Below are 26,992 nucleotides of genomic sequence, written 5' to 3' on the forward strand. Positions count from 1 at the left end.
TACTGATCGAGGCAAACAAAATATGTCCCCAGGCCAGCTCAGGGGCCACCAGAAGTAAACAGGCACTGAGAGGTCTCCCATGCAATGCAATCGGAATCCTTGAGTTCCAGGCTCCATGTCCTGGTGTCTCGGGGGGAAATGGGCATATGCTGAGCATGGGGATAAAAGAAAGGGGCTCGTCCTCCCCAGGGAGGTAGGCGCCCTGGGCTGAACCCAGGGAAGGTGAGCCTGACCCCTTTTTCCCTCCCCGCTGGGTTCAGGATGGCAGTGAGGTGGACAGAGGCAGGAGGTTGCCCTGTGACCTCAGGTGACACTCTGACTCCCAGAGCTCCAAGTTCCTCCTCTGAGACACAGACTGGGGAATCTTCAGCTGAGGCACAAGGCAGGGACCCTGGCCCTCCTGTCCCTGCTGAGGCCCTGCCCTGTGGGGATCTCTGCACCCACGGCTTTGGGGACACCCAGGGGCCCTTGGGATCTGTGTGTAGATTGAACTGCTGATCCTGACTCTTCTCTCCCTGACCCATCATAGGGCTACACAGCCACACCCTTTGCCACGTGAGCTCACAGGGCCACCCCACAGAGAGGGCAGAGTACACACACTTGCCCCCTATGCAGAGCTTGGCCGAGTGATTTGTTGGGGCCGCTGGAACATGAGCAGACCTGACTGAGGCAGAGGCTTTCAAAGCACCTGTGTGGTTGGCCTCTGGCCCCCATGCTGTCCCCTGGGAAAGAGCACCCCCAGGTAGCTTCTGGTCTCAGAATGATCTGGACCCACAACCCCAAGCAGAAATAGCCCAGCTGATCCACTGACCCAGCAGTGAGAAAAGTAGGTGGTTATTTTGGAAGTTGCTGAGACTTGGGGCTGCCACACAGCAATGTTGCAGCAGAAACCTGACCGCTATGCTGGGAGGTCGTGGGCTTCCCCAACCTGGACCCAGCTTGCTGCACAGAAGCTCCCACCCTGTCTGGTCATCCACTGTCCCAGAAGCCCCTGCACCCCTGGCTCTGATGCAAATAGAGAGACTCTCCTTGGAGTGGGGAGACCCCAGGCTTTGTGCCATAGAGAACTGGAGCCAATCCCCACATCCTGCCTATGAGACCCCAGATGTCCCCTGTCTGTAGAGGGTGGGTGATCATGCCTGCCTCACCAGGGACTGGGGAGGCTTGATGAGACACCACGAGTCTGCAGCAGGGCAAGGGTAGGGTGCACGGTACTGGCATTTCTACTTGTCAGGTGGGGGAGGGATAGGGCATCTCCTGGGAGAAAACTGACCCCTGAGGAAAACGAGGCCTTACCTTTGGAGAGCGTGATTTTGAGTTCAGTGTGGAATCTGTCACTCAACCTGAAAAAAAGCAAAAGGGGTTATCTCAGCACCAACTCTCAATCACCCCTGGGCACAGGCCACACTGCTAGAGTGCCTGTATCAGTTAGGAATGCTTTGAACTTCAAATAAAGAATAAATAGCTAATCATTGCTTAAACACAAAGGGCTCCATTTTCTCACATAACAAAGAGGCTAGAGGTAAACAGTTGCTGGGAGTGGTTTAATGTCTAGATAATGCCTTCAAGGACCATCACCATCCTCACTGTTTGTTTTTTTTTAATCCTTAAGCTTGTTGCCTCATGGCCACAAGATAGCTGCTACAGTTCCAAGCATTTCATCTTTACACAACCCTATTCAGGGTAAGAAAAGGCTAAGCAAGAAGAGGGGATTTCTTATTATCAGGAAATAAAAAGTCCTGAGAAGCACCTCTTTTTCCCTGGCAAGATATCCCTGGATATCTTGAAAAAGGGACTGGGGGGGAGGGGGGTTGTGACAGCCTGAGACTGATCACAGTCCATCCCCCCGGATCTGGGCACATTGTCGCCTGAACAATACTGGGCTCCTGTTGGTAAAGCAGAAGGAGGGGTTTGGCTCTGCAGTGGATGGTAACACTGTGTGCTGGAGGCGGGAGAATCGGTCCCACAGAGGAGCAGGTACCAGGCAGGACTCCTAACTGCAAATCTAGAAGCTGCTTTGTGGCAAAGAGCAGACTTCACTTTGTTGCAAATAACAGAATCCACTTTGCTGCAAATAGCAAACTCTACTCTGTGGCAAACAGCCGACTCTGGGAGGGCCAGAGCTTGGATGCGACACAGCATCACTCTCCTTCCAACCATGGACTCACATGCCACTTTGGCATGCGAATCCTGTGCACTGCATCTGACTGTGGGCATCAGGTCTGGTACCTGCAGGGGAGGCTGGGACGTGTGTGCTTGTCTTCTTTTGGGGAAGGAAGGATTCACAATGTAGGCCAGTGTCTCAAGGAGGAGAGAGAAGAGCTGCAGGGGGACTTTCTTTGCTATTTCTCAAAAGGACCCCCATGAAGTCTTGACCATTTGACGGCTCCTGAGTGTCAGCTGAGGTGTCCGGCAAAAGCGATGACACCCAGGAGTGGCTGTGATAGTGGCACCCTGGCCATCCCATCAAGAAGAAACGAGCAGGGCTTCCCCGGTGGCACAGTGGTTAAGAAACTGCCAGCCAATTCAGGGGACACGGGTTCGAGCCCTGGTCCGGGAAGATCCCACATGCCGCGGAGCAACTAAGCCCGTGTGCCACAACTACTGAAGCCCGCGTGCCTAGAGCCCGTGCTCCTCAACAAGAGAAGCCACCGCAATGAGAAGCCCGCGCACCGCAACGAAGAGTAGCCCCCGCTCATCTCAATTAGAGAAAGCCCACGTGCAGCAACGAAGACCCAGCACAGCCAAAAATAAAAACAAATAAATTTATTTAAAAAAAAAAAAAGAAGAAGAAGAAAGGAGCAGGTGACACCATGAAACACACACCTAAGTCATCCACTGGGGACTCCCAGAGACACCCAAATGCCAGGACCTGAGTTGAAGCAGAGAAATCGGATCACAGGTAAATCTCTGGCACATGGTGGAAACCTCTCAAGAGAACTCGATGAACTTCCAGGGGATATAGGAGCTCTGGACTTGGGCCAGTGGTGAGATGACAAACTCTTATGTGAAGCTGAGACAGGGACAGGTTCACACCTAGCTCTGCCACTTATATGTCACCTGACATCTGGGAACCTCAGTTTGCACATCTGGAAATGGGGGCAATGCTAGCTTCTTGAGAGGGTGGCTGTGAGGAACATGCCCACCGCCCATTCTGTCTATGCAGTAGCAGGGAATCCTCTGTATTTAAATACCTAATGTGACTTCCCTGGTGGTCCAGTGGTTAAGACTCCTCGCTCCCAATCCAGGGGCCCAGGCTCAATCCCTGGTCGGGGAACTAAGATCCCGCATGCCGCGTGGCGTGGCCAAAAATAAAAACAAACCAAAAACCTCACACCGTGGTTCTCAAAGAGGGAGGACGGGAACTAGGCAGGGTTATCTTCATCCTGACAACCACACTGAGAGGCTGCAGTTGGTGGCAGAATTTGACCACTCTCTCATGATCTCTACCACCAATGTTACTCTCTTGGTCATCAACTCAGATGGCAAAGGGAACTTTGCAGATGGAACTAAGGTCACTAACCAGCTCACCTTGAAATGGGGAGATTATCCTGGATTAGCCGGGTGGGTCCCCTGGAATCACGTGAGCCCTGAAAAGCAGAAAAGGAAGGCAGAGTGATCTGAAGTATTCGAGGTGCCTTCCACCCGGTGAGACCCTGAGCGGAGGATCAGCAAGGCCTGGCCTGACTCCTGACCTACAGAACGAAGAGATTAAACAATGGCATTGTTTTAAGCCACTCAGCGTGTGGTGGTTCATTACACAGCACAGAACACTAAGACAGAAGGATCATCCCCATTTTTCTAGCTGAGAAACTCTGAGCTCACACAGCCACAAAGCGAGTGGTGGACCAATGTTTGAACCCAAGTCCCTCAGACTCCGGAGCCCATGCTGTCATTTCCCATTTGGCCTGTCCAGATGAGGAAACTGAGGCATGAGAGGCCAGGGCACTGCCAGCGCCAGCTCCACATCTCAGCACAGAGGAGGCGGGAGCAGGCTGTGGCCCCCGTCCTCCCCCACTCATCTGAGGCGCCCCAGAAGCTCCTGATTCATGGTCTGTCTGCGTCAGCCCACTCGGCCCACCACGGCCCCCGGAGCCACTAGAGTCACAGCATCGCCCCCCAAAGTCTTAGGTGAAAAGCTCGGCAGACCTCACCCAGATGTGGTCAGACTCCAGGCTGCAAGTTTGTCTGTGGAGAGAGGAGGCCTCAAGAAGGCAAGCCCTGGACAGAGGCTCACAGGCACCTCTGGGAGAACCACAGCTGCCGGGGAAGAGCCCACAAGTGCAGGAACGGGACTGAAGGGCCCAAAGGTAGGAGGAGGATTCCTGGGGCAGGGCCTGGGAACTGGGGGTGATCAGCCAGCCAGTGAGGCCTCTCTGGCTCCGACAGACTCCACTCCTATGTCCTAACTTCTCTGACCCATGCTCCAAATTAGAAGAAACAGCTGTCCTATGGGCCAGGTCAGACACAAAGATCAAAGATGTATTCAGTTTGGCTGACATGGAGATTAAAAAAAAAAAAAAAAAAGAGTCTAACCCAAGTGTTTTAAATTGTGAGATTTCACATTAAAAGCCAGATTTCCAACCTCTTTTGAAAAATCAGAAGCTCCAGCCACAACATGCTCTTCTTCCCACATGGCCAAATGAGCGGGAGCTGAGAGGCTGCCACACCTGATGGGGCATCAGTTCTGGAGCACCACAGTCCCCACTGCTCCCTACCGCCCTCCCCTCACCTGCCTGCCTGACCCCTGAAGATATCTGAATTCCAATCCTTTAGGCCCAACTTGACTCCATAACCTTACTCTTCTGCCCCTACCCCGCCCAGTCCTGGGGGGGTCCTGAGGGAAGGCGCCCAGCCTGTGTGATGTTAGCAGGGCTGAGAGAAGTAGGGGTTGGGGGCATTAGGTTAGTAACTCAGGGGCCTCTACCAGATCCATTCTTGTGAACAGCTGTTTCCAGTGACCCAGTCCGGCTAAGAATTTGGCAGGGGTCAAAGCCCCTGACTTCCTGGTGTCGACCCAACAGCATGTATGGGCACCCATCCTCTCGGCCCTCATGACCAGCAGGTGCCTTGGTGCCTAATGGGGCAGCTGCACTTGGCCAAAAGGGCAACTGAGAGAGGCAGAAATGATCCTCCCCCACCCCTAGAGACAGCTGCCCACATCCACGTGGCCCTCTGGGGAGGCCCAGCTTCCGCCGCCACCACTGGGGCCACCTCCAAGGAAAAGAACCCAAACCTACTTTGTCTTCAGCCCCCTGGTCTTCTAGGAAAAGGCCCTGTAACAGATTCGGAGGCGACATTTTGCTCCCTTCATTGTGAACTGAGACACCGGCGCTGTAATGGAAGAGACAAGAAATGAGTAGCGAACGGGGGAGGGAGGTGGAAAAATTAAATTTTGCGTGATCAGCAAGGTTTCAAACAATCGCTCGCCAACTGAAGTGGGTGCCACGTCTATAAGTCATTCTGTTTTATAGACCATTAGGATCTCCAGAGAGAACCTGCATGGAGACCACTGCTTTTTGTTGAAATTAAAATGTCAGAGAAAAAGAAATAGAACAAAACAGGGAATCTGCAATTAATTACCAGGCCATAAAAATTCAATAATCAGGGGGCAGGGCAGCCGCAGGCCCAGAGGTATCAGAGCCAGCGTAGCAAGAATGGAATACATTAATCTTTTCAAATTAGTTTTTTAATCTGAGGGGGATATATGGTGACATGCCTCCCCTCCCTGCCCGCCTCCCACCTCCACAGGCTCCGGCCTGAAGCCAGGTGGGGGGAGGGAGGTTCTGGTGTGAGCTGGGGGCCTGCCCAAACCCAGACCCCCAGACAGGAAAGAGAGTGCCGGTTTGCAGCCTCGGCTGAGCCCAGCGCCCCGGTGCCGCCTGGCCTGGTGGAAGGGTCTCAGCAGAGGAACCATGAAAGCACTTCTGGTTTCCCCCGGGTCAAAAGAGCTCATTGTGTGTCCACGCGCCTGCGTGGTCTCCCGCGGGCCCAGAGCTCCCGCAGCTCCGGTCAGTTCCGGGCTCTGAGTTCCGGGCTCTGATCTCCAGGCTTCTTTAGTTCGCCTGGGCTTCTTTAGTTCGCCCCGTCTTCAGCCTCAGCCAAACCACTCCCTCACCAACCTCCCCCAACAAGCCTGTCCCTGAGCCTTGCTGGGGCTGAGCCTCGTCTAGAAAGCCCCCGGTGGGGCTCAGGTCTGCCCAGTGTGGTTGCTGAAGGCTGGTGTCAGGGGACAGCCGCGGAGCAACAGCCGATGGAATCTGACTCCTTTTAAATGTAACAGCTAGAGCCCACTAAGTCCCAGGCCCTGTGTGAATCCTTCACCTGGATTTTCTCATTTCATCTCCTGAGAGGTCAGGACCGTTAAGAACCTCATTTTACAGAAAATTGTGAAGCTGGGACACACAAGTTCCCTGTGTCCTGTGGTCTCTGAGCCCAGCTTCACTAACACAAGCCAGGACAGCTTCTTTCACCTCACCCTATTTGGCACACAGTCGGTGTTCCCATCACTGTTCACTGGATAGCGTCCCTGTGGAACAGCCCTGAAAGGGGACTTCACCTGCCCTCTGATCTTTCCTCCCCAAGATATCTTCAACTTATGATAACAGCGGCTGCCATTTCTTGAGCAGCTACTGTGTGCCAGGCTATGGGATCTGGTGCCATTAATAGTAAGACAGTGGTCCCAGTTTTACACAAAGGAAACTGAGGCGCAGAGACTGATGGGCCCAAGCCTAGCTGGCACCCAAGAGCATGATTCTAACTAAGGGTGTTGTCTCAGCACCCCATCAACCAGACCTGACCCAGGGCTCCCAAACCCCAACTCCCCCGAAACATACATTCCTTCAACTTGACATCCTTGGTGACCTCCCCCAAGAGGCCCCCCCGATCCTCTCGGTCCCTCCCAGGGTTCCTTTAATTTCTATCATTTGTACCTGTTAGTACCCTGTTATACCGACGTTCTACTCGCCCACCCACATATGCCCCTGGAGGTTCTCAACAAAAATGGTAGCGATGAGGAAGCAGCATAGCCGCCGGCACAGTTCCGAAAGCGGCCACTAGATGACGACTGACCCACTTGGGCGGGGCTTGCAGTAAGGCCATGAGGCCGCCAGATGGTGGTCGAGGCCGCGGCTCCGAGGGCACTGCCCGGGCAAGTTGGAGCCGCGAGGGCCCGCGGGTCCCAGGGCGGTCCCAGTAGCCCTAGCGCAAGTGACCTGGACGCCGCTGCCTCCTGCCCGCACCATGACCCAGCCCGTGCCCCGGCTCTCTGTGCCCGCCGCGCTCGCCCTGGGCTCGGCCGCACTGGGCGCTGCCTTCGCCAGCGGCCTCTTCCTGGGTGAGTAGGGCCGGGCCTTCGGCACCCTCGGCAGAGGCCCCGCGGGCGGGCGGACGCAGGAGCAGAGCCCGTGAACCCGCGAGGCTGGCTGCGGCTGAGGCTCACCCCTGGCGCCCTGGAGCCCCAGGCCCTGACCCAGCACCACCCCTCCCCGGCAGGGAGACGGTTCCCTCCATGGCGATCCCGGCGAGAGAAGCGTCTGCTGCCCCCGGAGGACAGCCCCCTGTGGCAGTATCTGCTGAGCCGCTCCATGCGGGAGCACCCGGCGCTGCGGAGCCTGCGGCTGGTCAGCAGGGCCGGAAGCGGGAACGGGCGCCCACCTCGGGCCGGGAGGGACCCACGTGGCTGTGTGACCTAGAGCTGGTCGGTGGCCCCCGTCCGCGCAGGCCGGGCATGGTTGGGCGTTCCATGAGGGTCCGCCCCTGGGCCACGCCCACAGCCACGCCTCTGGGGGCTCTAAACCTGGGGCTCAGCTGGGTGACTGGCAGGGCTAGTGCGACCCTCTCCTCCCCCCAAGCAGCTGACCCTGGAGCAGCCGCAGGGCGATTCCATGATGACCTGTGAGCAGGCCCAGCTCTTGGCCAACCTGGCTCGCCTCATCAAGGCTAAGAAGGCGCTGGACCTGGGTAGGGCGCGCGGCTGGGGTCACTGGGGGCCGGAGTCACCGGGCCGTCGCCCCACTCTGGCCTGAGCCTGTCCCTGTCCACGTCCCCAGGCACTTTCACAGGCTACTCGGCCCTAGCGTTGGCCCTGGCGCTGCCCCCGGCTGGGCGCGTGGTGACCTGCGAAGTGGACGCAGGGCCCCCGGAGCTGGGACGTCCCCTGTGGAGGCAGGTAAGTGTCCCACACACCTGAGGCCCTCGTCGGGCCCCTGGAGCCCGGCCACTCCCAGCTCCGGAAGAAAGGACATGCTGACTCTGACCCCGCTCCTCCCGCACGCAGGCCGAGGAGGAGCACAAGATCGAACTTCGGTTGAAACCCGCCCTGGAGACCCTGGGTGAGCAACGGAGCGGAAAGGGCCTTGGCGCCATTTCCCAAATGGGACCACCCGGCGCGAGGTAGTGACCCGGTCCAAAGGGCGGGCTTGGGCAATGACAGCCCCCCCGCCACCCGGTACGCGGCCACATGCAGAGTGGCAGGCAGGGGCCCTCGAGTACCTGAATGGTCACAGCGCCTGGGCCGGCCTGGGCGGGGTCTTCCGGCCGCTGGGGCCTGCGGACTCAGCTGCATCTGCCCCTCCCTCCCCCGCAAGATGAGCTCCTGGCCGCGGGCGAGGCCGGCACCTTCGATGTGGCCGTGGTGGATGCGGACAAGGAGAACTGCACCGCCTACTACGAGCGGTGCCTGCAGCTGCTGCGACCCGGAGGCGTCCTCGCTGTGCTCAGTGTAAGGGGCAGCCCCGGGGGAGAAAGACCCTCTTGAGCTGGGTCCGTCTTTTCCTTGGGCTCCTCCTCGCCCCCCTGCCCCAGAGCCCCGCCTAGTACAATCACGTAAGCCCCTCCCCCCAGGTATTCGAACTGAGTCCCCAGGTTTTCCACTTTCCCCTGCTCAGGTCCTGGGTCTCCAGCTCTCACCCCGCCTCCTGCTCAGGCACCCCCCCAGGCCCCGCCCCCACGATGCCCCGCCCCTCCGCAGGTCCTGTGGCGTGGAGAGGTGTTGCAGCCTAAACCACAGGACATGGCGGCCCAGTGTGTGCGAAACCTGAATGAGCGCATTCTGCGGGACGCCAGGGTCCACATCAGCCTCCTGCCCCTGGGCGACGGCCTCACCTTAGCCTTCAAGATCTAGGGCTGGCCCCTAGCGAGTGGCCTCAAGGGAGGGGCCCTGGGACCCCCAGCCATCGACATCGAGTTTTAAATCTGACAATAAAGTGAGGCCTGGGACACGATGATCTTCTGAGCCTCCATATGTGCTGAAGTGGGGTAGGAAGTGAAGGCCCCGCACTGGCTACATCTTCAACAAAAGGGAGCCTTGAGGCCACAGATGTTCATCCCCTCCCTGGCACACTCCTGAGGACCCTCTGGCACCAGGGTTGTGGCCTGACCACAGGAGCTTCCAGCTGACTGGAAGCAGGATATCAAAAGTTTTAATTGACCTGCCCACATGCAATTGGTCAGAAACCCCAGCTCCTTGTGGAGATTTGCCTCCACAGGATCTGAGGGCTGGAAGCCTGGTAGAGCCCCTGTGGTCTCCCTCTAACACCTCTTCCTAAGAGGGGCAAATGAATGAAGTTCCTGTTCAGTGCAGCTGGAACCAGTGTAGACCAATCTGGGATCTGATGGCAGGAAAAGGGCCTTGCTCCGTGTAAGTGTTGTAGGTTATGCCAATTCTGCTGGCCGTTTGCCCATGTTGTCACAGAACTGTCAGCTTGGCCTCACCTCTGCAGTGGAGGCCCTGGTCAACATCACCTGAGACCAGGCCACTTGACTTAGACCTGAGGGCCTCAAGGTTGACTGGAGTATGTATCCTGTCCTCCCCCTGAAGTCCTTGAAGAACATGAGAGACTGAGTGGGATCACTGGCCAGAGGTGTGAAGCAGACAGGCCAGAAGGTAGGAGGCAGTTTTTAACAAGTTCCCCAGAGGAAGATGAAGAGAAAGTTAAGCTTTCCAACACAAACATCTATGAGCCTATGAGCCAAGGTGGTGAGGGAGCCAGGTGCTTCACTCTTGTGGTTTAAACCTCCACAATCCATAGGAAGATCTTATCTCCACACCACAAATGAAGATCAGGCTCAGATATGAAGTCTCCTTTCCACCAACACAGCCTCAGGCAGAAATGGCATCAGCCTAGAATTAGGTTTTGCTACCATCTGTTAGGCCTGGGTGGTGGAACTGAACCTGGAGGCTGCTGATTAATAAATTAATCATCTATTAATTTCTAACATATCAAGGCCACAGGAGCCCCATGAGCCCACAGCTGGCAACTTTCATAACCCTACAGCATTTGGGATATATACTTGCATTTCAGACAACCCTCAGGAACCTGGCTGTAAACTATCCTCTCTCCCACTTATAAAAGTATATAAGAAGCACATGGGTGAATAGGTCCATTTTACTCTTTAAGTATCCTGAAAATACAAGAGATGCTTTCATACCTAGCTTGCAGACACCCTTTCCTGTTTTTCTTCTTACCTAGCAATAGGTCCTGCCTGATTCAAACAAACTGGTTCAAATTCCAACTTACTGCCATTAAGTTATGTGTCTTATTCAATGGGCCATTCCAGCCAGTCCCTTAGGACAAACAGTGAGATCAGAAGGGGCCTTTGTGCCCCCCATTCCACCTGTATGGAAAGCTTGTTTGGGTTGCTAATCTCTCATCAGATTCTTCTTGACCTGGAAATTTTCAGCATGTATGACTTTTTGGGTAATGAGTAAGTACTATACTTTCTTATCTGTTCTGACTTCAAACTACACCACAGATCTAGTATTATGAATTTGTTCAACAAAACCCTTCTCTAACCTTTGATGGTATCTTTCTAACTCTTCTCCCATCAAAATCCCTCTTTCCTACTTTTCCAACCAGAATCATCTATTAATTTCTATCATTCAGCTCAAGTCCAGATTAAGGCCAATGGCCACATAGCCTGAAGGCACTCTGGTCACAAACTTAGGCCCAAGCTTCTCAGTGCCTGCCTGAAAAGAAATATTTGAGTAATGACCTCTCACTGGGGCCCATACACTTCCATTCTACAGACCCTCTGGGTACTGACACTGTCTGTCTACGCCTTACTCCCTTTCCCTACACCTCATCCCATCCCACCTAACTAGGGCCTGGATCATTTCCAAAGCAATAACCCAAAGGGGTGTGGTGGGTGTATACAACCTTCAGCACCATCCCTTCGTTTCTCTTTTTTCATCACTTGCTAACTCTTCCTGGAGTTCACAATGATCCAATGTAATTTTTCAAATTTACAAACTGAAGATATGAAGGCATATACCTTCTTTTCTGTAGTCTAAAAATCTCATGGAGTTACTCTCAGGTCAGAGGACTCTGTGGCACAGATTTATGAAAAGAGCAAAATAAATGCTCACTGGAAAAATAAAGTACTAGCTAGAAACAAGGAAGATTTGACCCTAGCTGCCAAGTTTTTAACTCTGCAAATACTTAAGAGTCATTAATTATGTATCCTTGTTTTATTCATAATTTGTAATGTTTTGGGATACCAAAAGTAATTCTAATGATGGTTGAAATTAACAAAAAATTTTAACCTCATCTTAAAACATCCACTGATCCATCTCATTCAATGGCAATATTCAATGTTAAAAGAAACATAAAAACAAACATGCACACAATTGCACAGTTTTCATAAAGGTCTATTTCATTATTGGTGGGTAGCGCATTTAACAGTTAAATACATTTAAATAATGTATAGGTGACTGCACGACTGCAGCATTGGTAACCAGATAAGATAACCAATTCAACTAGAAACCAGCTAACAAGTAACTGCCTAAATATTTAAAATACAGCTCTTGTTTAGATCATCCTTTGTTTTGATCACCTTCTTGGGTGGGGGTGGGGGGGAAGCCTGCTGGTCACACTGGAAATATATTAAGGCCAAATCTTCTGATATCCATTCCCAAAGGTTTTTTTCAGCTGGATTAAGCCTCCAGCTCCAGGGCAAGCCCAAGTTTGTGGCCTCCAGCATTAATGCTCTTCCCATCTACCAGAGCAGACAGTGTAAGCTTCACACCTGTAAACAAAAGCAGACAACTATCATGTGCCTGAAACACCTCATGGGAGAGTCTGCAGTCACGCCACAACCTGTCGCTTTTCCTCAGCTTGTCAGATGACCTACTAGTGCCAGCCACCAGAGGGCGCTTGGGAGTATCTGAGACACCAGACAATTCATTTGCACATCCACAGTAAGGAAGGCATCAAGTCCCAGAGCATAAGAACGTTCATAATAAAGCTCAAACAGCTCCGGAAAATATAATCATGTTCAAAACACTATCCAGACTAAAAGACAACCATAATTGGATCCTGGAAAGGAAAAGCTACAATTAAGAGACACTTTTGGGACAAGTGCAGAAATCCAAATGTACACTACATATTAAGTATTATTTCAAACTGTTAATTCCCTTAGCTGTGAAAACGGTATTATAGTTATGATGTCTTTCAAATGATGCAGTTAAAAATGTCTTACTCTCATGATATGTATGCTAGGGCTGATCTGTCTATGTGTTTGGAAAACATATTTAAATAATTCATAAGGATATGTGGGGAAAAAAGAAAAGAAGGATTATATATACAGACATGGAAAGATAAAACAAACAAAATAAATGTTAGTAATTGGTCAATGTGGGGAAGGTATGAGTGTTCGTGGTACCATTATTTTCTTTAGGTTTCAAAACAGTCAAAAAGTCTGGGGAAAAAGTTCCAAGTGCTTTAGAACCTTGCTCTTCAACTGGTGGTTCAAGAACCAGCAACACTGGCATCACCTAAGAGCTTGTTAGAAAGTCAGAACCCCTCGCCCCAGACCTACGTATTTTAATAAGATTCCCAAGGTGATTCATGCACACACTGGTATTCGAGAAGTACTGCTCCAGAAAACACAGCAAGGCTCAAAATACTATGTAAAGTAAATGAGACTATAGAGACCAAACAACCAAAGCAATGAGTGAACTATGATAGGAGAAATAAAAATTACTACAAGACATTTCAGGTACAAGTGAGGAAAGTAAATAGAGAATGGATATTAAATAATAATATGGAATCACTGTTAACTTTCTCAGTATTGTGGTTATGCAGGAGAATGTTCTTATTCTGAGGAGATGCATGCTGAAGCATTTAGGGAAATGTCATGATAGCTGCAACTTCCAAACAGCCCAGCATAGGAAAAAAAAAAGGAAAGGAATAAAAAACTGTGGCAAAAGGTAAACATGTGTTCACTGTACTCTCTGTCAATTCTTCTGTATGCTTGAAAGGTTTGCAAAAGCAGCTGAATCTTGAGAAAGAAAAATGGAGTTGGAGGAATCAGGCTCCCTGACTTCAAACTATACCACAAAGCTACAGTAATCAAGACAGTATGGTACTGGCACAAAAACAGAAATATAGATCAATGGTACAGGATAGAATGCCCAAAGATAAACCCATGCACATATGGGCACCTAATTTACGACAAAGGAGGCAAGAACATACAGTGGAGAAAAGACAGCCTCTTCAATAAGTGGTGCTGGGAAAACTGGACAGCTACATGTAAAAGAATGAAATTAGAACACTACCTAACACCATACACAAAAATAAACTCCAAATGGATTAAAGACTTGAATGTTAAGACCAGACACTATAAAACTTTTAGAGGAAAAACACTCTTTGCCAGAAACCACAGCAAGATCATTTTTGGCCCACCCCCTAGAGTAACAGAAATAAAAACAAAAAGAAACAAATGGGACTTAATTAAACTTTTTGCACAGCAAAGGAAACCATAAACAAGACAAAAAGACAACCCTCAGAATGGGAGAAAATATCTGCAATTGAAACAACAAAGGTTTAACCTCAAAATATACAAACAGCTCATGGAGCTTAATATCAAAAAAACAAACAATCCAGTTACAAAATGAGCAGAAGACCTAAATAGACATTTCACCAAGGAAGACATACAGATGGCCAAGAGGACATGAAAAGATGCTCAACATCACTAATTATTAGAGAAAGGCAAATCAAAACTGCAATGATGTATCACCTCACCCTGGTGAGAATGGCCATTATCAAAAAAGCTAGAAACTATCAATGCTGGAAAGGGTGTGGTGAAAAGGGAACCCTCTTGCACTGTTGGCGGGAATGTAAATTGATACAACCACTATGGAGGACAGTATGGAGGTTCCTTAAAAAACTAAAAACAGAACTACCATATGACCCAGCAATCCCACTACTGGGCATATACCCTGAGAAAACCAGACACGTGCACCCCAATGTTCACTGCAAGCACCATTTACAATAGCCAGGACATGGAACCAACCTAGATGTCAATCGACAGATGAATGGATGAAGAAGATGTGGCACATATATATATAATGGAATATTACTCAGTCATTAAAAAGAAACGAAATTGAGTTATTTGTAGTGAGGTGGATGGACCTAGAGTCTGTCATACAGAGTGAAGTTAGTCAAAAAGAGAAAAACAATTACCGTATGCTAACGCATACGTATGGAATCTTAAAAAAAAAAAATGGTACTGATGAACCTGGTTGCAGGGCAGGAATAAAGAGGTAGACATAAGAGAATGGACTTGATGACATGGGGTGGGAGGGCGAAGCTGGGACAAAGTGAGAGAAGCTTCAACATATATACACTACCAAATGTAAAATAGTTGGCTGGTGGGAAGCAGCAGCATAGCACAGGGAGATCGGCTTGGTGCTTTGCGATGACCTAGAGGGGTGGGATAGGGAGGATGGGAGGGAGGCTCAAGAGGGAGGGGATATGGGGATATATGTATGCATATGGCTGATTCGCTTTGTTGTGCAACAGAAACTAACACGGTATTATGAAGAAATTATACTCCAATAAAGATCTATTTTTAAAAAAACATCTAACAGTCTGTTTTCCAAAGTGGCTGTAATATTTTATGTGCATGCCAGCACTGTATGAGGGCTCTACCTTCTCCCTATCTTCATCTACACTTGTTATTTTCTAATGTTTTATTATATCCATTCTAGTGGGTAGAAGTGGTATTTCATTGTGGTTTTAATTTACATTTACTTAATGACTAATGACACTGAGCACCTTTTCCTGTGCTAATTAGCTATTTGTTTGTCTTCATATAAATGTCTCTGAAAGTCTTTTGCCATTTTTTAATTGGGTTGTTTGTCATATTATTGAGTTGTAAGAGTTCTTTACATGTTATGGGTACAAGTCCTTTGTATGATTTGCAAACATTTTTCTCAGTCTATGGTATGTCTTTTCATTCTCTTAATACTGCCTTTTGAAGCATAAACTCAAAAGTTTCCATTAAAAAAAAAAAAAGCTGAGAAATGAAACTAATTTTGAAACCACTATCAGAACAATCCTTAATACTTACCAGGCCTCAGAGTCTGAGTGTAGCCCACTCCAATTAAACTAGAGTTGTTGACTTTTGCCTAAGATAAAAGGCAAAAACAAACGTAAGGCAAATTTTTGAATGGAGAGACAAAGCCCCTGGGTGTTTCCCTATCATACAATTATGACGCATTCACTTTTCCACGTGAGTTAATAAAATTTAATATTGTATTAAGCTAAGCAAAAACTAGGTGCCACTTAATCCTCATCCACTAAATTCAAATTGTCAGCAGGACACAAAACTCTTGCAATCTTTTGGGATGTGTCCACAGACCCCAAATTGTCCATATAGCACAAAAGCCTAAGCACTCTCATAAAAACTGTCCTTGTTGAGTCTAATCTAGCACATAAAACCATACCAGAATGTGGGTAATGGAAGTTCACCAGGCTCACTAACTACATGACATTGACACACACACCACCCTCAAAGTATGGCATGTGTATAGTTTAAATTTGTGACTATGACACACACTACTTTCAAGGGTATTCCTAAAGAATCTAAACCATGCATGTTCTAAATCTCCAAATGACAAGTACTTCCTCTGAAGAAAGAGACTGACTACAACTCCTTCACCTCACTTTCTCATACCTCTCATTAATGCCCTTGAGTCTTGGCTGTATATAACTGGACTGTGCTTAAGAAGGCGTTCCAAAGGGGCATCATTTGCCAATCCAGACCCCTTCCCTCCTTGTACAATTCTACTATTTTAGGATTTTAGTCACAGACTTTCAAGGGCTGGAAGGAATCCTGGAGAGCAAGACATGGTCAGGAGAAGCTTCTAGCTCCATTCTCTCCCACTACTGACATCACTTAAGCCACACCAGAGGCCTACGGCTGTAAATGGGGGCATCTCACCCTGCTCTCCATGGCCTAGGTTGCCTAGTCAGGTAACTTTGCTCTTCAGCATTTTGAGTGCTATGGTAATAAAAAGGTAACAAACAGCCTCTGGGATCAAAACAGACTTGGAAATGATTTGACGTCTACACTCTTTTGTAATGTATATCAAAACAGCCCAATTGAGAGAGAAATGATCCAACTATACAGGCAAAAGTCACAGAAACAAAACTTGTATTCACTTGGCACTACAGCCAAGTCTTCATGAGCCACCAATGACCATGTGAGTTATTTGTCTAAGGAAGAAATGCCCCACTAGTAACCATCTTGTGCCAAACAAATTAAGAGCCCCAAACAATAAAATAGCTCCTACTATTTTAGGAGTCAACCATGAAACTAATGGAGCATTATGCAATGCTTCGGGGGTGATGCTTGATTAGGGTAACAGCAGCACTACTTAGGCGGACCATGCTAAATATTCAATAGTTTTCCAAACTAATCCCCGGAAGTCACTCACTGGCACACAGGTCCCAAGCTGCCTTCCCATTTTAGATTGTGAGAGAGCTGCATCTTCTGCTGGCATTAAACTTGTGATGGTGCCATAGACATATATTTGAAGAGAATAGAAATGTAGCTACCACAGCACAGTGTGCTGTGTGAATCCTGAGGATTTTACTGCTACAGTGTAGTCAGAAATAGAGACGGGAAAAATAAATGAATCACTGCCTTGCCAACAGGAAAAGCATTCCGGGTGCTTCTCATTTTCTCTGATTACAACTCTGCTAAGCTAAAACAAGAATGGGGCTAAAACTTAACTGCCTAAATTATCAAAACATATCGTCCTCAGGAATGAAGATGACTTTATGTAACAGAAATAACTCTCACGGAAGGTTTAACTCTTTCATTCTAGTACATATGGTACCTGACCTGTAAGCAACTAACACACAGGAAGAGCTGCTGATCTGCCTGAAACTGGAGCCAGCACTCTATACTCTCAGACACTGTACTCCCTCCTACCACAATCCACTATGACTGAAGGAAGAAATAGCAGAAAGAGTATAAGGACAGGACTAGGGTGGCCATGCAACCCAACCAACCCATGATAGAGGGGAGGGAGTTCCTGGGATGCAGGACCTTCAGTGCTGAAGTTGGGATAGTCCCGGGCAAAGCAGGATGAGCTACCTAGTCACCCTAGACAGAAGGGAAATCAAAAGACATGCAAGTCCAGTCCTGGCCCTACCTCTCTTTCCTTCCTTCCCTAGCTGTTGTCTAAGTCCTTCCTCTCTCCAAGCTTTGGTTTCTTCACTTGCAAAACAGCATGTGTACCATTGGCTGCTCAGATCAAATCTGAAGATATTTTGTAAACCATAAAGACAAACACAAAGTAACAAAGTACTATTACCTTCCAACCAGAATGAGAAATGCCCAGGGCCCAAAACACTGGCATCCCTGGGCTTGGACAGGCTTGGCCCTCATAGTTATTATCTACATTACTTCAGCAGCTTTTGAAGTTAATTTAATCAAACTCCTGTGGCCTGGATAGCAAACATCTCTGTCTCAACAAAAAAAGCGGCATTCCCGAGTTCTAGTCCCAATCTGTGTGTAAACTGGGAATTGTATGAACCACAGTTCAAATTTTCAGCACAATCCAATATACCCAAAGATTAAGTCCCACAACCAAAATCCCATTCTAAGCCCACAGCAGTACTCACAGAAATGGAAGCAGTGGGATCCAACTGATATTTAGCTGCAATGCCAAAGCGAGTACAGTTGGTTCCTGACGTCCAAGCAAGGTTTACTGAAGTGTCAAGATCTTCACATACTTTCTGATAAATTGATCCTCCAAATTCTGTCCCATCATTGCTATAAGATATTTTAAATTAGTCAACCTAGACTAGACAATGTAATAATGTCTAAGGCACAAGGCTGATACTGTAGCATTACATTTAAATAAAAGCCATTGCTTACATGGGTCTCTAGTGTTCCACTGAAAACTTTAGTTCTAAAAGGTCTTTTCGGGGCTTCCCTGGTGGCGCAGTGGTTAAGAATCCATCTGCCAATGCAAGGGACACAGGTTCGAGCCCTGGTCCGGGAAGATCCCACATGCTGCGGAGCAACCAAGCCCATACGCCACAACTACTGAGCCTGCGCTCTAGAGCCCGCGCGCCTAGAGCCTGTGCACCACAACAGGAGAAGCCACTGCGATGAGAAGCTCACGCACTGAAACGAAGAGCAGCCCCCGCTCACCGCAACTAGAGAAAGCCCACGCACAGCTACGAAGACCCAACACAGCCAAAAATAAATAAATAAATAAAAATTTTTTTTAATGTCATCAAAGGTCTTTCCCAACTTATGTCCAAAAACAGGGATTGGTCAAATCAATCATGGCATATCTATCCAGCAGAATTATCATGCAGCCACTAACCGTCACTAAGAATATATAATGCTATAGGAAAATGATCAAAATGTATTAAGGTGGGGGAGAAGGTTATAAAACAGCCTTTTTGGTATGTATTTTATATACAAACATATAAAAAGATGAAACATCAAAGCAATAACAATTAACAAAAATTATACGTGTAGATGGTGGGATTATGAAACATTTTTGTTTTCTTCTTTGTACTTCTGTTATATACCAATGCATCATTTTTATAAGGGAAAAAATTATTTTTAAGTCCTTTCTACATATACATTTAACTTGGGTTATGTAAAAACTATACATTTTAGGTAATCCTATCAAATGAGCACCTCACACATCACAGACAATGAAGTCAAATGAATGCACATAGAGTTTGGCAATGTCTTAGCCTTTTTTTTTGGCCATACCACGCAGCTTGTGGAATCTCAGTTCCCTGACCGGGGACTGAACCTGGGCCACGGCAGTGAAAGCTCCAAATCCTAACCACTAGACCACCAAGGAACTCCCGTCTTAGCCTCTTCTAAAAATCCAAAGCACATCAAGCCTCATATGAAATGAACATTTACTCTCTCAGCACCAAAACTCAGACTAATGGTTTTTACTGTACACTTCTGAAGGGCATTCTAGAAATGCCCAAGGATGATCTTTTTATGTTAAGAGAACTCCTTTACATTGTACTTAGATTCACAGATGACAGGAGACATCAATACCACTTTGAGGTCCTACATCATAATATCCCACAAAAGAAATACTCACACATTAGTGTGTAGCTGGAAGTCCCCAGTCCTGTAGCCCACTGCAAAGTTATTCCTTGTCAGCTTTGATTTGGCACTGTCAAAGGTCATCTGGTACCCAGCAAGCCAGCCTTCATAACCAAAGACTGCTGAACCGTGGATTGCAGGTCCAGCAAAATCAAAGTCAACATCACAACCAAGGTTTATACATTCCCTCTTGTAAGAAGACTTGATTTTACCACTTTTCTTTCTGGAAAAAGAACAAACTGTCTTAAAACTGATGTCAGTGGGAAAGATTTACAGACATAACTTCTGCACAGAGGGCACAAAACAGATTTAAATGAACCTCACTGTAACTAGGGAGTACAAGCACACTTCGTTGTTTTACTGCAGTTCACTTTACTGTGTTTCCCTCCCCCCCACCACCTGTTTGTAGCAGGATTTGTAGCAACTGAGGGTTTGCAGCAATCCTGCATTAAGCAAATCTGTTTGGGTGTTTTTTTCCAACAGCATTTGTTCACTTTGTGTTGCTGTTGTCACATTTTGGTAATTCTCACAATATTTCAAACTTTATTACTATTATTATATTTGTTACAGTGATCTGTGGTCACTGATCTTCTGATGCTACTACTACGACTTGGCGAAGGCTCAGATGATTGTTGGCATTTTTTAGAAATAAAGTATTTTTAAATTAAGGTATGTACATTGTTTTTTTCCCCAACATAATGCTACTGCACACTTAACAGACAACAGTATAGTGTAAACATAACTTTTATATGCACTGGGAAACCAAAAAATCTGTATGACTCGCTTTTTTACAATATTCACTTTATTGCAGTGGTTTGGAACCAAACCTGCAATATCTCCAAGGTATGCCTGTATAAGAGGTAGCAAGATAATTATAAGAGGTAAAAAAAAAAAAAAAAAAAAAAGGCTCAATGAACTAAAAGACAGGCACAAGGGGCGACTGGACCACCACCACCATAGGGAGACTGCTTTGCAGAACTGGTTATCAGTCACAAAAGCCTATAAAAAACATGTTAGGTACCCAAGTTAGTGTCACAATAAGAGGCAAATATTTGAAGGCAAGCCAACAACCATACTGCTCATGCTCCAAAGGCAGAAACAGAAATTCACCACCACAAGGCAGCTGAATGTGCACCTTTCTTAAATATACCAAAGAAGAATGCTTTTAAATTTAAAGCAGATAAAAATGTCCATGCTTACCCCGTGTTTGGTGAAAAGGTGGTATCAAATGTCAGTTTCAAACCTTGACAAATCTATTTTGAGAGAAAAAGAATTTGTTTTCAGCTTTATTTCTTTTTTGAAATACAAAAATAAAATAATTAATACTAAAGCACATTTTCAGACATTACCTGGTCTTCAATAGCAATTTCTGTTCCCAGAGTATTATCAGTGTTCCACTTTTCTGTGAAAGTCAGACCATACTCACACCATTTATATTTGGTCTCCAAGGTCCCGGTAACTTTACCAGTGTCTGTATTAGATGAACCAGATGTTGAGAATTCCTAACAAGACAAGACAAACTTCAGGAACTTTCTCATAAGCCTAGAAGAATCCACTTCCTAATTTACACACACACACACACACAAACCCACTGAAACATAATAATTTCACTAATCCTCTTTTTTTCTAGCTTCCCAAACACTCCTACCCTCTGCTACTGAGTATATACAAGAGTGACAAATTAGCCTGTAAGTTACTGACTACATCTTACTACTGCTGACATTTCCAACCAATGGATCAAAAGTTACTTGTATCTGATTCTCAAGTGAACAACAAACTACACAGCTTTTAAGGAAACTTCTGCTAAGGTGATTTTATTTGGGATTCAACAAAAATCAGTGGGGATGGATGGATGTTTTAGTACTGCTTCCAATCTGCCTGATAGTGAATGAAACACTAAATTGGTCAGTATGGCTAATCACAGACACCCTTCATTAAAATCTGAGTTTATACACAATTTACTATGAAATGGTTCCTGAAAATCCTTAAAAGGAAAGCACCCCACTGTAAGAATCTATGCCACAAACAAAAGATTTTTTAAAAAAATTCTTTGGTAACCTCAATATTCTGTTTCTGACATAAAGAGTCTTCATCAGGTTTAATGCCTTTCCAACCATCTTTACATTCTCATTAAAAAAAAAAACAGGGGGAGGGAAATTATAGGAGATTTACTCTATAACTGGTTTATATCATGCATAATATAAACTATACTCTGTACAACAGATGATATTAGTAGAAAAAACAACCTATGCAGTGATCAATTTGAAGTGCACTATATAATCTTATGTTTGTAGCAAATATAAATAACTTGCCAATCCCTAACTACACACCAACTGAAAAGGAAGGCATAATGTGGAGAGGGCTTATCTGAAATTCAAAATCTGCTACAGATAATCCAGAAATCTAACCTTTCAGAGCTTAGTATACAGGCAAGCAACTGAAATCTTCCAAGATAAAATGTTAAAAATGCCCTTTGAGGGTTCTGATCTGACTGCTAATGATGGTTATACCCTTAAGGCCATTGGAAAGCCAAGTTTAAAGATGGCTGATCTGAACTAATAAAGAAAAGCCTTCGACCTGAAATTGTGATACCTGCAGAATCAGGAAATACCAACAACTCTATCAAAAGGAGAAAAGACCAAATCATCCTTCACTTAGAAAACAGAGCATCTGTGTAACTATTGCTCTGCCGTGAAACAGACTCAATTCTTTAGGTCTTACATACAATCTCCTGAAATTAGATGCTTTCAGTAACAGAAATTTCAAGTCAAAGCTTGGCACTCAATGCCCATACTAAAAAGCACCAAATTGTGTTAGGGAAGAACACTGGATATGAAATTAGGAGTCCTGACATCCAGTTCTGGCTGGCATTTACTAAATGAGTAACACTGAGGAAGACACTTCTCTAGGTCTCAGTTACCTCAACTGTAATAACAAAACCTACTTCTGGAGGATTAACTTGGACTGAGACTTTGAAAGCTTTGCACATTTTCACATGCTCTACACAACAGGAATGCATTATTAAAACAATATAAATATATATGGAGCCATGTTCTAACAGATACTTGAAATGCAAATGTGTATGAGTAGCTATTTTTAGTCCTGAGTGACAATGATTAATGATTCTTGAGGTCCCACCCACTGCCACCCATCAGCCCACAGACTGAGCCAGCTTATATACATGCCAAGTACATGCCAAGGAGTCCTCAAGACACAAAACCAAGAAGATCACACTGTGATCTGGGACCAGAATTGGGTCAGATGACACCACTGGTGGAGCTTATACTCTCCCTTTCACTCCTCACCAAGACATTTAGGCTTCTACCTTCTGCAGTGGCCCAGACATCTTTGCAGTTCAGGTGAGAAATGGGACTATTTGGGGCCAGGTACATATTACAAGATCAGTACCACGTTTCTGAGTTACATACATTAAATGTAAATTAAAACATACTATATCTAATCAAGCTCTTATATATCCTTCATGTTCTTAAGCTTAACTTCATAAAATTCCTATCCACAATAAGCCTTTCCTTTCCAACAAAGATTTTGATTTATCAAACAATCTAGTACTAGATATACTGCTCTGACTGTTCCCCACTTTAAAGTTTATTTTGTCTCTCCAGCCAGCAAGCAAGCTTTTTAAACACAAGAATTGAGTCTTCTACTTTTTTTAGAAGGCCTTTTGTGTTTCAGCAAATACACAGCAAGTGGTTTATAAGGGGCAATAGGTTAAGAGAGGGAACACAAAACAAACACTAAGTCACTGCTCTGTAACCTGTTACCTTGAGCAAGTAAGTCACTCAATCACACTAAATACTCAGACCAAAGAAACCAAAAAAACAGATGCGACCAATATAAACCCCCAGAAATCCAAGTCTAGGCATTGAGAAACTACAAAATGATTAAGTTAAATAAATACCAGGTATATGCACTAAGGGAGTTAACCACTGTAGGAAGAATTTATCAAAATAACCAATAATATTCAATATGCACACTATATCCATCCCCAAAACAATCCCCAAACAAAAAATTTTAGAAGAAAAAAATTACACAAAATTAAATTTTACTTTACTCTCTTTGAGGGAGTTTGTTAGGCAGGATCAAGACATCCAAATATCAAAATAGTAACCTCTTTAAAAATACTCAAATTTAGGACTCTCTAAATTCACAAAATACAAGTGGAAATCTTCCCCAAGGCGGGCTGCTAGAATATGACCATTACATAAACGATTAGTAAACTCAAATTAAGAGTTACTGAATATTTTTATGCCCAGAACTCTTAATGTTTTTCACAGGCATTAAAAGAAGGGGTTACAAAAAAGTATAACAGGTTCCCTGCCTTTAAGCTTGCAACCTTACTGAGTAAACAGAATCCCACATGACCAGTGTCCTTCCTGAGTTCCTTGTGCATACAAAGTAATATGGCAAAAGACCACATGAAAATCAGAAATCATATCCAAAGCCAAAATAAATCAAGATAAAATTCCCTTAAAACGAAATTATCTTTTGCCCCTTCTTTAAGATAAAATGGGTAGACATCTTTCAGTTATGACTATTTTATGGGTTGAAAAATTGTATAAAGGCTCGTCAGAACTTATCAAATACCTAACACTCACCACGCCACTGCATGACTTTGTTTTCACATCCAGTTTCACCAACCCAAAACCTTCAAGTAGAGAGCAAAAAAGAGCAAAATGATCTTTTTGTATAAAGGATGCATACCAATAGCTGACTCTACATTAAAAAAAACAAAAACCAGAAAGATTTCACATATTCAGAGGGGGATAAAAATGTGTGTTGATATACAATATTTAAATGAAAACAATTTAAATTATTCTATGTAAACTAACATGTAAAGGACAGAACATCTCTATGAAGCTTTCCTAGTATGTTGGTGTGTATTTGGCACCCATCCTCAAAAACAGCTTCCAAATCATCTTATCAAAGCACTTATTAAAACATGCTTTTCAAACCTAAACATCAGATCAGAAAATCAATTCAACTTAAATATCAAAATAGTCAATAGTTTATTATGATACAGGCATTTAGAACATTTATCCCAAAGGCATACCTCGCTTTGGAATTAATAATTTGAACAACTGGGGAAATAACCTAAAGGATAGGGAGGGTGGGGTGTGGAACAAAATCTTTAACAAAACCCAAATTTATTTGCAGAAACCCATAACCCTTTATGAGTCACCACCATAAAAGCAAAAAACAGTAAAACATCGTAATTCTAGTCAACCAAGGCCTAAACTATATCCAAAGGAAATGAAAGCACAATTGTTTTTTTTCTTAAAGGTAAATTCCCTGAACTAAAGTATGAAAAAAAGGAGGAAATTGGGATGGAGGGAGGAAATGTGGGATGGAGGGAAATGTGGATTGTTACAGTACTCTTTTAACAGAAATGTTACCTTAAATGTAGCTAATAGAAGACTTAGTGCAGCAAGATATTTACAACCTGAAGAAATTACTAATTCACTAAGCAATCCAAACACACATTTTCGCTTCAGATCTAAAATTTTTAAACAGTTCTTACCAAATCCTTTGTTGAATATATCTCTGGCAGCTTTGCCAAGGTCAGCATATGATGGAGGAATACACATTGCTGGTGGGAAGAAACATTCCAGTGTTAACTTCCCTGTTCTCCCAAGTCTGTCCAAGAACTAGCTTATGACCCACTGCTACCTTTAAATCCAAGCAGTCCAACTTGGTTTTGATACCACTAGAAGCTACAATAACACTGTAGTCTAGTATGATCCATGAAGGAGGTATAAGCACCAAAGGCTTATTTCTAAAATAGATAATCACAGTTAAGTGTTTATACAAACTTGGGAAATTCCCTCCAAAATATATAAAAAGATTTTCTATTCCTAAATTTACACAGTGCCTGTAGCCTCACTTCCTAGGATGGGACTAGTACAAAGAATCAAACACATACACACGTATATATCTGTACATACAGATATACCTGCCAAAATTCACTGGAATGTGTTGATTTAACCAAATGAGATAAGATTAAAAACTAAGACAAGTCCCTCTCCCCCCTGTTCATCCTTTAGTATCCTCACGGAGATCAAAACCAATATTCCGAAGTAGAAAGAGAAAGATAATTCATACTTCTGAAACTTAAATATTGGAACTTAAAAAAAAAATAAAGCCATTTATGTTTCACTCAAGCGCCTACATCAACTAAATATCAAATGCACTTTAAACATATTAGTATAACACTCAAGTCCTCGGCCCACGCTGTGAGGCTTAAGGGCAAGCAATCTGAGGTCTTTACACCAGCTCATTCATCCTACATAGCACGTCCACGCCCTTAGAAGCACATGTAATGAGTGACCTTGCGCCCTCACACAGGGGGTTACTACTTCCTCTAAAAACGTGACCGATCCAATCCTGCAAAAGCTGAACCCAATCATTAATAACTTTCTGCTTCTGAGTTCGTCAAAGCTGAACGTGAATGCGGCTACAGACCAGCTCCCCAAGCCTAGTCAGTCCCCCTATCCGAAATCCAACCACCCAGCCCCTCCTCCGCAAAGCCAGATAAGTCAGACGGTGGAGTGGCTACCGAAAGGGGCGAACTTCCAAGCCCTTGGAGAGAGAGGGGGAAAAAAGCTGCGGTTTTCTGGTCGGGAGGCTTCGGCTGCCCAGACACCGCCGCCCCATCCCGCAGAGATCTCCGCTCTACTTACGCCGCGGAGAGGTCTGTCCGTAGGTCGCCATGGCGAGGCCGCGGGGAGAGGTGATCTGCGGGAGGGACAAGAAGTGAGGTCAGCGGGGCTCAGAGGCGAATCAAGGGACCAGAAGGGGGTCTCAGACAGAGGGGAGAGGGGCCGCAGGGCAGCGCGGCCATCTTAGGGAGTCTGGGCCGACCCCGAGTCCGGCTCAGGCGTCCTGCTTGGCCGCCGGGGCCTAGGCCCCAAGGTCCGAGTGAGGCGGGCGCGGCGGTACCTGGTGGTCTCCTGGGGGGAGGGGGAGGCACCGCTGCCGCTCCGCTAGCAGCTGAGGCCGCTCGGCTAGCTCGGCGTCCCGCTGCAACTGCCGCGGCTGGAGGGCGAAGTGAAGGAGACACCGTTCCGCCCGCCGCAACCCTGTCCTCCCCCCGCCAGGACCCTGCCGCTGCCCCTGGGGCTGCCCACCGCGCCTGTCCCCGCAGCGCCGCCCGCTGCTCACTCCAACCTGCTCCGAAATGGCCACGTGTTCCGAGAGCACCGCTGCCCACGGGGTGAGCTCCCTCGGTCCCTCGGAAGGGGCAGGAAAAGCAGAAGCTGCCGGACCTCAAGTCAGGCAGCTACGAGGGCAGCCCCTGAGGCGAGGGGGCGGGGAACGGAGGAGGCAGCGTGGAGGGGAACGCGCGGGCGAGGGATGGGGCAGAGGCCCCGCGCGCGCTCGTCACGGGCGGGGCGGGGCTTCAGGCGCGTTCCTGCGCGGGGCTCGGCGCGACTGGGCGCCCCTGGGCGCGGCCGCGCACCGCCGGTCAAGTACTTGTCTCCAACTCCCTTCGGAGAGTTTCGCACACCCTGCAGAGCCAATCCCCAGTCTAGGAGGGAGTCAGCTGAGCGTTACCCCTTCTACACTGAACAAGTACAGCGTGCGCTTC

At 46.6% G+C, this 26,992-nt stretch overlaps 3 protein-coding genes across 5 annotated transcripts in view; 1 reads left to right on the forward strand and 2 right to left on the reverse strand.

Moving 5' to 3' along the window:
* LOC308623057 (uncharacterized protein) overlaps positions 1-7,515 on the reverse strand; it is a 74,334-nt gene extending 66,819 nt beyond the window's left edge. Inside the window, exons 1-4 of the mRNA XM_081244925.1 lie at positions 7,442-7,515; positions 5,241-5,334; positions 3,532-3,590; positions 1,297-1,343 (exon numbers count right to left, since the gene is read on the reverse strand). Of these exons, the coding sequence (XP_081101051.1) occupies positions 1,297-1,343; positions 3,532-3,590; positions 5,241-5,334; positions 7,442-7,512 (271 nt within the window). The 5' untranslated portion in view covers positions 7,513-7,515. The remainder of the gene's footprint in view (positions 1-1,296; positions 1,344-3,531; positions 3,591-5,240; positions 5,335-7,441) is intronic.
* Positions 6,763-9,222, forward strand: COMTD1 (catechol-O-methyltransferase domain containing 1). 2 transcript variants are annotated; one of them, XM_081244905.1, is made up of 7 exons: positions 6,763-7,336; positions 7,495-7,622; positions 7,854-7,962; positions 8,052-8,170; positions 8,279-8,333; positions 8,589-8,722; positions 8,972-9,222. In XM_081244905.1, the coding sequence occupies exons 1-7, from the start codon at positions 7,243-7,245 to the stop codon at positions 9,122-9,124; spliced, it is 792 nt and encodes a 263-aa protein (XP_081101031.1). In that variant the 5' UTR covers positions 6,763-7,242; the 3' UTR covers positions 9,125-9,222. The 2 variants fall into 2 exon arrangements, with proteins under 2 accessions (XP_081101031.1, XP_081101032.1); XM_081244906.1 differs by having other exon boundaries at positions 6,895-7,336; positions 7,857-7,962.
* Positions 9,223-11,629: 2,407 nt separating this feature from the next.
* On the reverse strand, positions 11,630-26,653 carry VDAC2 (voltage dependent anion channel 2). 2 transcript variants are annotated; one of them, XM_081244885.1, is made up of 10 exons: positions 26,572-26,653; positions 26,085-26,139; positions 24,926-24,994; positions 24,003-24,052; positions 20,736-20,888; positions 20,587-20,639; positions 19,382-19,609; positions 17,919-18,069; positions 15,355-15,412; positions 11,630-12,027 (listed from the first exon to the last, which is right to left on the reverse strand). In XM_081244885.1, the coding sequence occupies exons 2-10, from the start codon at positions 26,113-26,115 to the stop codon at positions 11,936-11,938; spliced, it is 885 nt and encodes a 294-aa protein (XP_081101011.1). In that variant the 5' UTR covers positions 26,116-26,139; positions 26,572-26,653; the 3' UTR covers positions 11,630-11,935. The 2 variants fall into 2 exon arrangements, with proteins under 2 accessions (XP_081101011.1, XP_081101010.1); XM_081244884.1 differs by lacking the exon at positions 26,572-26,653 and adding an exon at positions 26,344-26,507.
* Positions 26,654-26,992: the final 339 nt, after the last annotated feature.

The sequence above is a fragment of the Mesoplodon bidens genome (assembly GCF_964165515.1).
Source record: "Mesoplodon bidens genome assembly, chromosome: 1".
NCBI lineage: Eukaryota > Metazoa > Chordata > Mammalia > Artiodactyla > Ziphiidae > Mesoplodon > Mesoplodon bidens.